The sequence below is a fragment of the Schistocerca americana genome, chromosome 7, assembly GCF_021461395.2.
Source record: "Schistocerca americana isolate TAMUIC-IGC-003095 chromosome 7, iqSchAmer2.1, whole genome shotgun sequence".
Taxonomy (NCBI): domain Eukaryota; kingdom Metazoa; phylum Arthropoda; class Insecta; order Orthoptera; family Acrididae; genus Schistocerca; species Schistocerca americana.
In genome coordinates, this window is record NC_060125.1 from 99,606,840 (window position 1) to 99,620,401 (window position 13,562).

Consider the following 13,562-nt stretch of genomic DNA (forward strand, 5'->3'; position numbering starts at 1 on the left):
AGGACACCTCACTTTGAATGGCTAACAATAATTTATCTGCCATGGCAACAGTAACAAGCTTAAGGTGGATAGCTCTGTTTACTGCACAGGAAAACAGAGCAACTGAACACTTGGTAACAAAGCTTCCAGTTTTAGAGAATAAAGGTCCTGCGAAATCAATTCCCGGGACTTTGAGGGATTTGAGTGGTATCACCCCGTCCGTACGTACTGAGGCCTCTTATTTCTTAACCTGCAATGCAAAGAAGCTATTTTGCTTGTAGACAGTGATGGAGGGCACATGTTATATAACACAAGAGACATGTAAAATCCAAAATAACAATCCCTGTAGTGTTTCTGTAGAGACTCCTCACAAAAAGATAATCAGGATATTATACCCAATGAAGGATGATAAACTTGACCATCCTTTGCTGGCCAATGTCCCCACTCAGATGGTGATGTGTATGTTTGAATTTCAGTAACACTTTTACAAATAAATGCTTCAAGGTGTTGGGTTCTGATTGTACCCATGGTGGGTCTACAGAGCAGTCAGTCGAAAGTGTTGCTTCGACGAAGCCACAGTTGGTAACATTGCAGTAAATATGCTGCAGCTTGCAATTTGAGATGTGGTATTGCCACTCTCTTGACTGTACTAAATAATTTTTATTGCGCATCAGGTGCATATAAGTACAGTACACTACCAATTATTTGGTATAGTATGGAGGAGAAGATGCACGAATAATCGAGAAATTTTCAAACATGTATTCTTAGCTTAAAAGTTTACAAAGTTCTGTGCATAGCTGTCATAGGCTTGTTTATTTCTTAAAATGGTCTGCGATGTTTCTCCATTCCTGAGAGGAGGTGACGTTTTTTCCGCACAGCATTTTGAATTTTTCTTGCAGCAATAATGTCACTATACTGAAACACCCTCTGGCCCATATAATCTAGAAGGGAATCAACAGACTGCAATGCAGTATGACGACTGACTACGTCACTGACTTTATCCCCACTTTCACATTCACTGTCCTCTTCCTTGTTTTGTTGTGAAGTAGAAGTCACAATTTAGGCATCACTCATGTACTGGTAGAGGGGTTGATATCCTTCAAACTTCAGCAACTCATTCATGTTTTACCACCCAAGATGGTTAGCACACTAGACTTGCATTCAGGAGGACGACAGTTCAAACCCACATCTGACCATCCTAATTTAGGTTTTATACAATTTCCCTATATCGCTTCAGGCAACAAATTCTGGGATGGTTCATGTGAAAGGGCACTCTCTTTCCCATCCTTCCCTAATCCAATGGGACCGATGACCTCGCTGTTTGGTATTCACCATTAAGTGAGCTTGCCCCATCATCTGTGAAGAGCAGCCTGGGTATTTGTTCCTTGTTTCTCTAGCAAAGATATATGCAATGAATACTGTGTGAGCATGGCATCCTTCCTTAATCATACAGCTTGATCATTTTCTTTTCATAAAAGAACGCTATTTCAGTTCACAACAGGAATTATGTCCCACAGCTTGTCATCAAATTCCTTACAAACTACAACTTTGTGTTCTGAATTAATATCATGAGCATAGAGATGAAAGGAGGAAGTCACTGCACATTTAAGAGATCCTTCTGAACTACTTCAAGTCTTCCCTATATATTTCATTCAGAGATATCAGTTGGTTACTATTCTGATTCTGTCCTTAATTTCTTTTTTACTTTCCAATTGTACCATGTATAAAAAATACAGAGATTCAAAACAGTACTTCTGTGTTAGGATTATATTTTCAACTTAAACGAATAAATTAATAAATAACACAAACACAGTATTTCTTCACACAGTCTAGTGGTATGACAGGTAATCAATGTAACCATAGCACGCAAACTGCAATGTTTCTAAAGTATATGAGCAGTATATATAGGGGGGAGGGGGGGATATATTATATATATATATATATATATATATATATATATATATATATATATATATATATATATATATATATATATATATATATATATACATACGTATCATAATTTTCTTACCTGTGCACTAAATCCACAGAAGAAGGCGAACCAAAAATGGCACAATGTGAATGCAAAGTTCTTATAAAAAAAGTATCGAAGAAACTTGCACATGCGGTAATAGGACCATCGGCCATGAACTAGTAACAGTCGCTCAAGGAACCTGAACTGTGCTATGGAGTAGTCCGACGCCAACACAGCCTGCATTCCTTCTTGGCCACTGATGCCAACACCAATGTGTGCAGCTACAAGAAAATATTTGTACAATTACGTCTATGAAACATTCATTCTGACAAGTGAAAATTTCAGTTATAAAGCTAATAAAATAAGTAATAAATTTGATTTAAAACTTGAAATGCTTTATTTTTCCTACGAAATAATATGTTAGTCCCCATGCAATAATGCTTTAACCACTAGGATGCAGAATCAAACACTGAAAGTCCTGGACAGAACAACAACAAATTTGAAGCAGTAGATCGCTACTTACCACATAGGAGGAGGTGCTGAGTCCTGAAAGCTGAAATATTTCTAGTATTCTTTTTCATTGTGGTTGTTCATGGTTCAATGCCTCCTCTTAAAGGATGCAGAGTGTCACATTACTAAATCCAGGAAGAGTACAAAACCAAGCATCATCACCAGAATGGGGAATAACCACTATACATGTACCAAAGGAACAGATAACTGGGCACACTCATGTTCTTGTTATACACTAATGATCTGCCATCATACATCCAAGAAGCAGAAAGAGTTATCTTTCTGATGATGCAAGTATTATAATCAAGCCTAACAGAGACAGTTCTACACATAAAAAAGTAAATAAAACTTTCCAGAAAGTTAATATTGGGATCTCTGCAAAAGGAAGGTCACTGAAAAAACAAGTTCAATTCTTCACTGCTAAATAAATAATCGGTAAGAGTAAATAACTAAATGAAGCAGATTACTGTAAACTTATTCGAGTTTGTAACCTACTCTTCCTGTTTTCATTCACAGATGCTTTATGAAATTATAATGTGGGTAACTCACTCCTGAAGACTCTAGAACCACTGGCAAACAGCTTTTAAACAGTTGGGTGTACTGAGAATAGCTTCACAGTAAATTCATTTTCTTACTGGGTTTGTTGTTAACAATCAGTCACGGTTTGAAAAAACCAGTTACGTTTATAGATACAGTGTGTAAATGATATAAGCTGCCAAAATGATACAGACAGTACATCTCAGTCTGCTTTACAAAAAGGTCTAGTGAAACGTCATATCACATTCTGTATTTCTTTATTTCTAAAAGACAGATACTTGTAGGACCGATAGTAGACACATCTCTGTTTAAATTGTCAGTTGCAGCACACGATGTTGCTTGCATATTACTGACATCAACGTGGCGGTCTGAGAAAGTAACAGACGAACCAGAACAATGTAAACATTGGACGTGCACAATGACATGGTGCGGCAGCTATGTATTTCAACGTAAACGGTCACTGGGTTGTCAAGAACATGTAATTCATTTTACATAAACAATGAATTAAGTACAACCAGACTTTTCTCTTTTACATTACCATAAAGGAGGTCACGTCAGTTAAAATAAAATGTGTACTTTACTGTGTGTTAATTACAATTAACTGCTTCCTCTTTTTACAACAGTACTACAACAAAAATTAAATTCAGATTATTTTCCTTTTCTACAACAGTATGATAACAAAAATGAGACCTAAATTACTTTGTTTCCTGTTACACCAATACTACAATAAGTGTTAAAAATGCCCAACATTTGATTCAATACATGCTTCATTATGGCAAACCTAGTTTTGTCACACTCATTCATACACCGAATATTTGCCTTTATGGTACTGGCAACATCGAAAATCTTCTGCCCGATTTCATCCACATTATTTATTTGCTGAGCATAAATAAGTTCCTTCATATGGCCTCAAATGTAAAAATCTAGTGGATTTAAACCAGCACTGTGTGTTGGCCATCAACATGGACCAAAATGTCCTATTCATTGTCCTGGAAATTGTTGAAAAATCATCGAACTCTGTGAGCAATGGGGGGTGGAGCACCATCTTGGAGGAATCATGTGTTATGATGTACAGCTGCAAGAATATTTTCTAATAAAGATGGTAGCAACATTTCCTCTACAAAAAAGGTTCGGTAATTGTTACCAGTCAATTGTGCAGATAAAACGTAAGGCCCAATACTGTTATCATCGATTATACCTGCCCATACACTTATGAAAGAGTGATGCTGAAAATATGTTGCTACTACTTAGCACAGATTCTGTACACGCTTTGTATGTGCGTGTGTGTGAGGGGGTGGGGCCACATGCGCACAGCCGTGCGCGTTTTCTACATTAGTAGGAGACCTCTTTGCTGAACTCTCTAATGTATAGCTGTCTTTTTGTTGTGCCCTTCAGCAACTCAATGGCTCCTCTACATGGTGTTTATTCCGTTCTGGAGTTTCTATTTTTCCCACAGAAAGGAGTGAGGTGTTTATAGCGAAAGGTTGTAATTATGATCTGTTGAACATGCAAACAACTAAACTAAAACTAATCATGTTGTACTAGTACAGTGCCAGCCTAATCGTAGTAATGATCAGAAGTGCATTTTTGAAGTTAATGGAGGTTGACCAGAATATAAAAGCTTGTTTGACAATAAAGAACATGTCAAAGAATTCATTCATTAATTCCTTCCACAAATTAAGTCATGGCTGGGAGGTCTCAAGGCTTTAGAACAAGTCACATACATTACTGCAGAGATGCAAAATCAGAAAATTAGATTCATATCTGACTACAAGTTTCACCATCGCTGCAAGTGACACAGGACATGTAATACTGTATAAATTATTGTATATACAATCGACACAGCAAGCAACAAATTTATACTACGACCTGTCTCTTGTAACACCATCAATAACATGCTTTATCTGTCAAACTTTTGCATTTAATATTTGAAAATATATATATCGAACTACTTTCATAAAGAGCACAAGGTATTAAAAGTGACAAGCAACAATGCCAATTACATTTAGACTTTTATATTCAGTAAGATAATGGAGGCATTTTGACACAAAAATAAAAACCAGAGTCACTGAAACAGGAATAGGACCAACACACAAATATTAAAACTGTTCACTTCACAGTTTTTTTAATACATGTTCCTACACATGTTAAGAAAAAAGAGAAAGATACAAGGGATAGTTATGGTATATACACAAATAATCTGCACCATTGAAGAATCTGTGTACCTAATTTATCAAAAAAAAAATTATTCTGACATAATGATTCTATTCATGATCGCTTTCATTGTCAACACTAGTGGAAGAATCATGTTGCCTTCATCTTCCCATAGAATTTTGTCGTTGCTTCCGTCCAGTGAAATTGTGATACCACATTTCTTGAAGGATTTTTCCACCAGTGGTAGCTGAATGGAGTCTCATACATGTTTCTACCACTCACAAATCTGGAACAAAACTAGCTGCCTGATTTTTCCACTGAGCACGAACATGTGGTTTTCACCAGCCATTCATTGTGTGTATCGCTGTTTAAGTGCAACCTCGATTGGTCGATTTATACACACATCTAGTGGTTGCAGGACAGATGTTAGGCTCTGAAGTATAATGACCAAATCAGTTTTCCTGTTTTGTAACTTGTCTCACACTTCCTCGGTTGTTTGTCTACGGAAGCTGGCCAAGACCAATGTGCTACATAAATTTAGTAACACACCAGGCCTTCATTGCCAAACATGAGTCACCCAGTCAACCACAAGGTCATCATCCATCTACCCTTTCAGATTCGCTCTCACCAATATGCCTTTCAAGCCTTTTACTGATATTTCCAGATTAGTTTTCATTTTAAATATCATGTAAAGTGGTAGCTTTCATCCAGCACCAACATCACTGCACAGGCTTGCCTCTCATTGCCACCATGTTGAATTCCCCTCTCCTGTTCACTTTGTTGTTGAGTGGCATCTCAAAATAGTCTGTTGTCTGATTCATGTAACTAATTTGTGATAATGTTTGCAGCACAAATTTATCACACAGTGATGAAAAATCACTAATTTTTCCTTATAATCACCTGGAAATCGTTTCTGAAGAAGAGAAATTTGTTAACATCAAGTATAGATTTAAGTGTCAGGAAGTCGTTTCTGAAAGTATTTGTGTGGAGTGTAGCCATGTATGGAAGTGAAACATGGACGATAACCAGTTTGGACAAGAAGAGAATAGAAGCTTTCGAAATGTGGTGCTACAGAAGAATGCTGAAGATAAGGTGGGTAGATCACGTAACTAATGAGGAGGTATTGAATAGGATTGGGGAGAAGAGAAGTTTGTGGCACAACTTGACTAGAAGAAGGGATCGGTTGGTAGGACATGTTTTGAGGCATCAAGGGATCACAAATTTAGCATTGGAGGGCAGCGTGGAGTGTAAAAATCGTAGAGGGAGACCAAGAGATCAATACACTAAGCAGATTCAGAAGGATGTAGGTTGCAGTAGGTACTGGGAGATGAAGAAGCTTGCACAGGATAGAGTAGCATGGAGAGCTGCATCAAACCAGTCTCAGGACTGGAGACCACAACAACAACAACAAATCACCTGGAAGCCGTTGAGTGATGGTAGTTTTCCTCTGGCTAACTTTGAAACCAGTGATGCCTAGTTCTTTGGCTAAAGCCAATGCTTTGAGTTGGCACATTTCACTAGTCAACATGCATCCATACTGTAGCTTCTCATCTACTTAACCCACAGACTTTATTCAAGGTATGGATGCTTCAGGTTTTGACCACAAAATGCCTAGTGATTATCTTTTGTTTCTTGAAGCCGCAGTTTGCTTTCTCGCTAGTCGAGAATATAACCGTGACTCACACAATACTTTCTTCCCACTTCACAGTTTCCACTGTTCTCTGGTTTCTTCAATAATTTTAAGTTTTTCTTTAGCTGTGTATGAGCAATAACAAGAGATTTTAGTGATAATTAACAAGTTAATATGTGGTTTATACCTCAATTCTAATGTGTTACTGACTCATCACATACTGAGGCCGCAACAATGCTTTAATATAACACAATTTATTGTTGGAGGCGGAGCAGTACCAATATTATTACAATTAATCTGCACACCGCAGTTTTACATCCTTAAATTTGAGGAAAAATATGTGCAGATTGTCTGCATATGTATAATGTACATAGAGGCATCTCCATCTTAAACATGGTTCTTTTTCATAGTTGGTAGCATTTTACTAACTTACTGCTACAGTGATTGAGGATTTATCACATGCAGCATAGTCACACAACACAGGATCTTTTCACCTGCCCAACAGTATTACACTACATTTGGTAATATGAGAGTCTGTGCTGAATTCTGTAAGTCAGCATGCTTTTAGCAAGAACTTCCTGTCACAGTGACACCACTTGTAAGCAATACCACTGGTTGTGAACAGTCCAAGAAAATGTTTTTTATGTAGAGAGACACTAAGACAAACCTGAAAATAAATTTAATTTTATATTTATACTTTATATTTTATATGCTGTGTCCTGTAGGACCAAATTAAGGAGCAAGTCTCAATGGTCATGAAACGAGTTAGTACTTGAAATTATAACAGAAGAGTAATAACAGATAAAATGAAATGTATATAAATCCTATGCAGATGAAAAGCCATAAGTTTAAATCAACATAATTAACAATGTTAACAGAGGAATTAGCTTAATTTTTTAAATTTTTCCGGGAGGTACTTGACAAAATAGAGAGAGTGAACTATGATGAAACCCTTCAGTTTACTGCATAGATTATTGCTAAGATTTTTGAATTCTTGTGGCAACATATTGAAAATGGATAATGCAGAATACGTCATGTCTTTCTGCATGAGAGTCAAGGAGGTGCGTTCCACATGCAGATTGGATTTCTGCCTAGTATTAACTGAGTGAAAGCTGCTATCTCTTGGGAATAAGCTGATACTGTTAACAACAAATGACATTAAAGAGAAAATATAATGAGAGGCCACTGTCAGAATTCCCAGACTAACGAACTGGGATCAACAAGAAGTTTGTGAAGTTATGCCACACACTGCTCAAACTGCCCGTTTCTGAGCCAAAAGTACCCTACTTTCACCAGAAGAGTAACCAAAAAATAATATCATACATCGTACGTGAATGAAAATAAGCAAAGTAGATCACTTTTGTGTGGAATTATCATTTATTTCAGACCTGTTCTAGTGGTAAATAGACCAGCATTTAGTTTTTAATCCTGAACACGGGCTTTCCACAACAGATTACTATCTATCTGAATGCCTAGGAATTTGAACTGTTCAGTCTCACTAATCAAATGCCCTTTCTGTGTGATTAAAAAGTCAGTTTTTGATGAAATGTGTATTTGAAAGTGTAAAAACAGAGTCTCACTGTGATTTAGCATCAATTTATTTTCTATGAACTTACGTATTGGACTGCATTATTTGATAATAAGTCAATATTGCACACAACAGCCTTCATTATAAGTTGGTGTCATCAGCAAACAGTAAATATTTTAGGATAACCTGTAATACCAGAAGGCATATCATTAATGTAAACAACAAACAGCAGCAATACCAGCACCAACCTGTGAGGTGCCCCCACTTAATTGATTCTTCTACTGATTCAGAGGCCTTGACAAATGCACATAATCTAACAATTGCTCATTTGGATCTGTCAGGCTTATCAATGACCCACCCAGATAGCTAAGTGTATTAACACACTGCATCTGGGATATATGGAGGTGAGTTTGCCACAGATGAAATCTGCCTTGTGGATTTGTTATAAGGGCTGGTGAACTGGCCAGCCTGGCTATGTTTTTCAGGCAGCTCCCCCACATCCTACTAGGTAAATACTGAGCTGCTACCCACACCCCACCTAAGGTACACAATGCACAAATATTTATAAAACATTCCTACACTTGAACACTGAGATCTAGTTTGGACGCAAACAGATGGGGTACACACAGACTGTGTCCTGGGAGGGGTGAGGGGGGCGGGCCAGTGGTGGCATCAGGAATGGCTCTTGGGCACATGGCCACCAACTGTCACTAACATTGCCCCAACCCATATAACAATGCCAGCCCCACAGAGAAATGGGAAAAAAGAAACAGCGGAGAACGAGAAGGAGGTCTATCAGCATTGTCACTATCAAATGACATACTTTTGCAAGTGTGTGATAATCAGAAGCTAGGACTATGGCTTAATCTTCTTCAAGTAGCAATTTCATAATGCTGAATTCCTTCTTTTATCATCTTCTATTTTAGTTCCTCCATCATTAGTGTGGGTAGGCCAGATAACCAATACAAAGGTACTGAACTGAATTGAGGAAAAAGAATTTACAGATCAACTTTACTAAAAGAAGCGATCGGTTGATAGGATATGTCCTGCAGCTTCAAGGCATCATCAATTTGGTAGGGGGAGGGAGGGAGGAAAAGGGGGGAGAGGGAGAGAGAGAGAGAGAGAGAGAGAGAGAGAGAGAGAGAGAGAGAGAGAGAGAGAGAGAGAGAGAGAGAGATACATATATATATATATATATTTAAAAACAAAGATGATGTGACTTACCATACGAAAGCACTGGCAGGTCGATAGAAACACAAACAGACACATACATACACACAAAATTCAAGCTTTCGCAACAAACTGTTGCCTCATCAGGAAAGAGGGAAGGAGAGGGAAAGACGAAAGGATGTGGGTTTTAAGGGAGAGGGTAAAGAGTCATTCCAATCCCAGGAGCGGAAAGACTTACCTTAGGGGGAAAAAAGGACGGGTATACACTCGCACGCGCACACACGCACACACACACACACACACACACACACACACACACACACACACACACACACACAAACACACACACACACACACACACACATATACAGACACAAGCAGGTCTCTTCAACATGGCGCATGTGTGTGATGATCACATCAATTCTCACTGTGATTTTGCCAGATGGGAATACTGATTCTGAACTATACAGTCTTTAAAAGAAACGTTTAGATCGCCCCTTACAGTAACATTTCCTTAGAAATTTTCATAACAATTGTATTTTTACCTTTTATCATAGATACATCATTGGCACCATCACCAATAGCGAGAGTTACGGCACTTTTGCTTTTCTTTATTAACTCTACCACCATTGCCTTTTGGAGTGGAGTCACTCGACAACAGATGACAGATTTACCTACAAGAAACAAGAAGAAATGACAAACTTAATTGTTTATCAGTTAAAACTGTGCAAATAAAGGTAATCATTCATAATATGCTCTGGTATAAAAATGTCTTCAATAGTAAAGCTGAAGCCAATCACAAGTTATGCATATAATATTATTCTAAAATAGTACAGGGTGTCCCACATAAAACCAGTACATCTCACATACTAGTCAATCATCTCTAGTTGAATTGCTTGTGAAGTGGCAAAAGTTTATTAAAAGTTAGCTACATTGCATTTTATCGGAAATCTGAGTGCAGCTGTGTGTTTGTGAACCAGTTGTTGTGAGAAGCTCATACTGTTGTTACAGAAATGGGGCAGTCTGCTTTAGACCAGTGAATTGATATTGTGAAGTATTACATAAAGGCAGGTTCCATAGGAATGTAAAGAAATGTTTCAAGCAAAGCATCCTGGTAGGAAACTGCACACAACCAGTACTATTCAAGATCTCTACAAGTAATTGAGGGCTGCAGGATCCATTCAGAACATGCAGAGGAATAGACAAACGACAGTGAGGTCCCCTGAAACTATAGATAGAATTGCCACGGACATTACAAGAAGTCCCCACAAGTCAATAAGGAAGTTATCACAGCAGGTTGGTGTATCTTGTACATTGAGTCATAAATGTATTAAAATATATGAAATTAAAAGCCTATCATGTAAGTGGTGGTGCAGAAGCGGAAATTTGAAGATCAAGGGGGGTGGGGGGTGTAAGAAGAAGAAGAAGAAGAAGAAGAAGAAGAGCCATATGCAGTATTCCAACAAGAGAGGCCAACAGCTCACAAATCCAACTGAAGTACAGCCCTCACCACCATCATCATCTCTGAACACAAAGTTTCCAGTAGAGGCCTCTTTTTCCAAAGCCCCAGACTTAACATCATGTGATTTTCCCTTATGGGGCACACTAAAAATCAAATTATATGCTGACAATATTCACATAATAGACAATCTTAAACATAACAGAATTACAGATTGTTGATTGTAACGTCGCCACACAAAGTCAGCGATACCTGGATACCCATGGCCACCACTTCCAGCTTCTTTCATAAACAGTAACTACATGTTTTTAATGTTACTACTGTCTAGTCTTTTGAGTTAGTTCATTGTTACTTAATCTCGGGCATGTGGCATACCAGTTTTATTTTGGACACCCTGCATATAAGGTGCAGTCAAATGGGAAAAAAGTAAGTGAACTGCCAATTATTTCAATAGTAATCGTCATAACTGTTAATAGATTTATCCATCTGCAAGATAAGACAGTCAGCTATCTATTTGTTAGATAAGACAGTCAATGCCTTAATGAAAAAATGTTTGCAGTTGCCTACGGAAGCACAATTGTACCCAGTTGTGCAGCTCTTCATTCAGAGCAAATTGATGTCCACAAAGGACTTTCTTCAGTTCTCCAAAAATATGGAAATCGCATGGAGAGAGATCGAGACTGTAGGGAGGACGTGTAAGGGCTTCCCAGCAAACCTTCTGCAGCATAATCCAAACATCCAGGAATGTTGACAGAAGACAGCATTCTGTCTCAGGATAATGCCTGCACACATGTTGTCCAGGTTTTTGCAAATACACTACAGAAGCTTTGCTGGGCAGCTCTTACATATCCTCCATACAGTCCCAATCTCTCTCCATGCGATTTCCATATTTTTGGAGCCCAGAAGAAAAACATTCATGGCTGAGAATTTGCTTCAGATGAAGAGGTGAACACCTCGTAACAATCATGGTTCTGTAGCCAACCACAGGTATTTTTCCGTAAAGGCACTGATCGTCTTGCATGTTAATTGGATAAATGCATTAACAGTTACGATGATTACTTTTTAAATAATAAACAGTTACCTAATTTTTTCCATCTGCTTCATTTTTATTTGACTGTCCCTTATATTATCAAGCCCTCACTCTTTCGGAAAAAATAATCCTTGTCCTTCAGATCTGCATATCTCTTTCACAAACCTAACAGCATCTTCCTTTTAAGCCTGTACCTTATCTTTTTCTTGCATTTATTCATTCTGTAATTATTCCATTATCAGTTTTCTAAATCAGTATCACTCAGAAGCACAACTGATTCTTTTGTATTAGCTGTCTCAAGGTATCTTGTGGTTTTAGTTCCTTTAAATTGTCTAGGCTGTTCCACCTGCTTTCTGTTTAAAATCTTTTATTTCAACTAGTACTTCAGTATATTAAGTCTTGATCACTATCAATCACCTGAGTAACTCTCTGTGGTCCTTAAATTCTTTAATGAATCTCAGGTGTACCAAAATAGACAACTGATATCTTCATTGCTCCCCTGGTGTCTTGACGTATACTTTTTTTTCAGGAGGCTTGCAAAATGTGTATTCCAACAAACAAACAAAAAACACAAGCTACACACACACACACACACACACACACACAATTACTTGTTGTAGTTGGCTCTGTAGGCAGTGAATCAAGTACAAGTTTACAACTGTTCTGTATTCATATTATGTGCACACAGAGCAGGTTTCAACATTCTGGGCATGAAAATGGAAATAGCAGTGGGATACATTAGACGTCACATGCAGTTCGCCAAACAGTTATCATCTAAATCTTAAAACTGTTGCAGTCATTTTTGTAAATAATGAAAGATAGGATTTGATGATGGAAGACATGAGTTCTATGGGCCTTTAAATTCAGTTTGTACATCTGAACTGGAAGAATGTACTGAACAATACACTGCACAAAGTTCCAGGATGGTGGACAACCCGCATGAAGTAAATCAGTGGACTCTATTTATTACCCTACATGAAAGTCGATGCAGTCTTGGCCATCCTTTGCAATATGTGTACAGTGATTGTTAGGAGCATGTGGTTTTTATAGACAGCTCTTGCAAGAAACCACCACTTTCCTTTGGTTTTCTATCTCGGCATTCTTCACTGATGAATTTAACTCTGACTGGGATGGCCGTGTCACCTACGTATCATCATCTGCAAGCTGCAGAAAATACTGTACACAAGAATATTTTACATCTACATCTACATCTACTCTGCAAACCACCGTGAGGTCCATGGCAGAGGGCACATCCCATTGTACCTGTTATTAGGGTTTCCTCCCTTTCCATTCATGTATGAAGTGTGGGAAGAATGACTGATTGAATGCCTCTGTGCATGCAGTAATTATTCTAATCTTATCCTCAGAATCCTTATGTGAGCAATATGTAGGGGATAGTAGAATATTTCTCGAGTAATCATTTAAAGCCAGTGCTTGAAACTTTGTTAATAGACTTTCTCAGGATAGTTATATCTATCTTAAAGAGTCTTCCAGTTCAGTTCCTTCAGCATCTCCGTAACACTCCCCTATTTGTGCTGCCCTTCTCTGTATACATTCAATATCCCCTGTTAGTCCTGGTTAGTACTATCT

General features: G+C 37.9%; 1 protein-coding gene across 1 annotated transcript in view; it reads right to left on the minus strand.

Moving 5' to 3' along the window:
- Positions 1–13,562, minus strand: part of LOC124621865 (phospholipid-transporting ATPase ID) — a 538,522-nt gene that overhangs the window by 36,399 nt on the left and 488,561 nt on the right. The window contains 2 exon segments of the mRNA XM_047147327.1: positions 2,012–2,235; positions 10,029–10,157. Coding sequence (XP_047003283.1) covers positions 2,012–2,235; positions 10,029–10,157 — 353 coding nt within the window.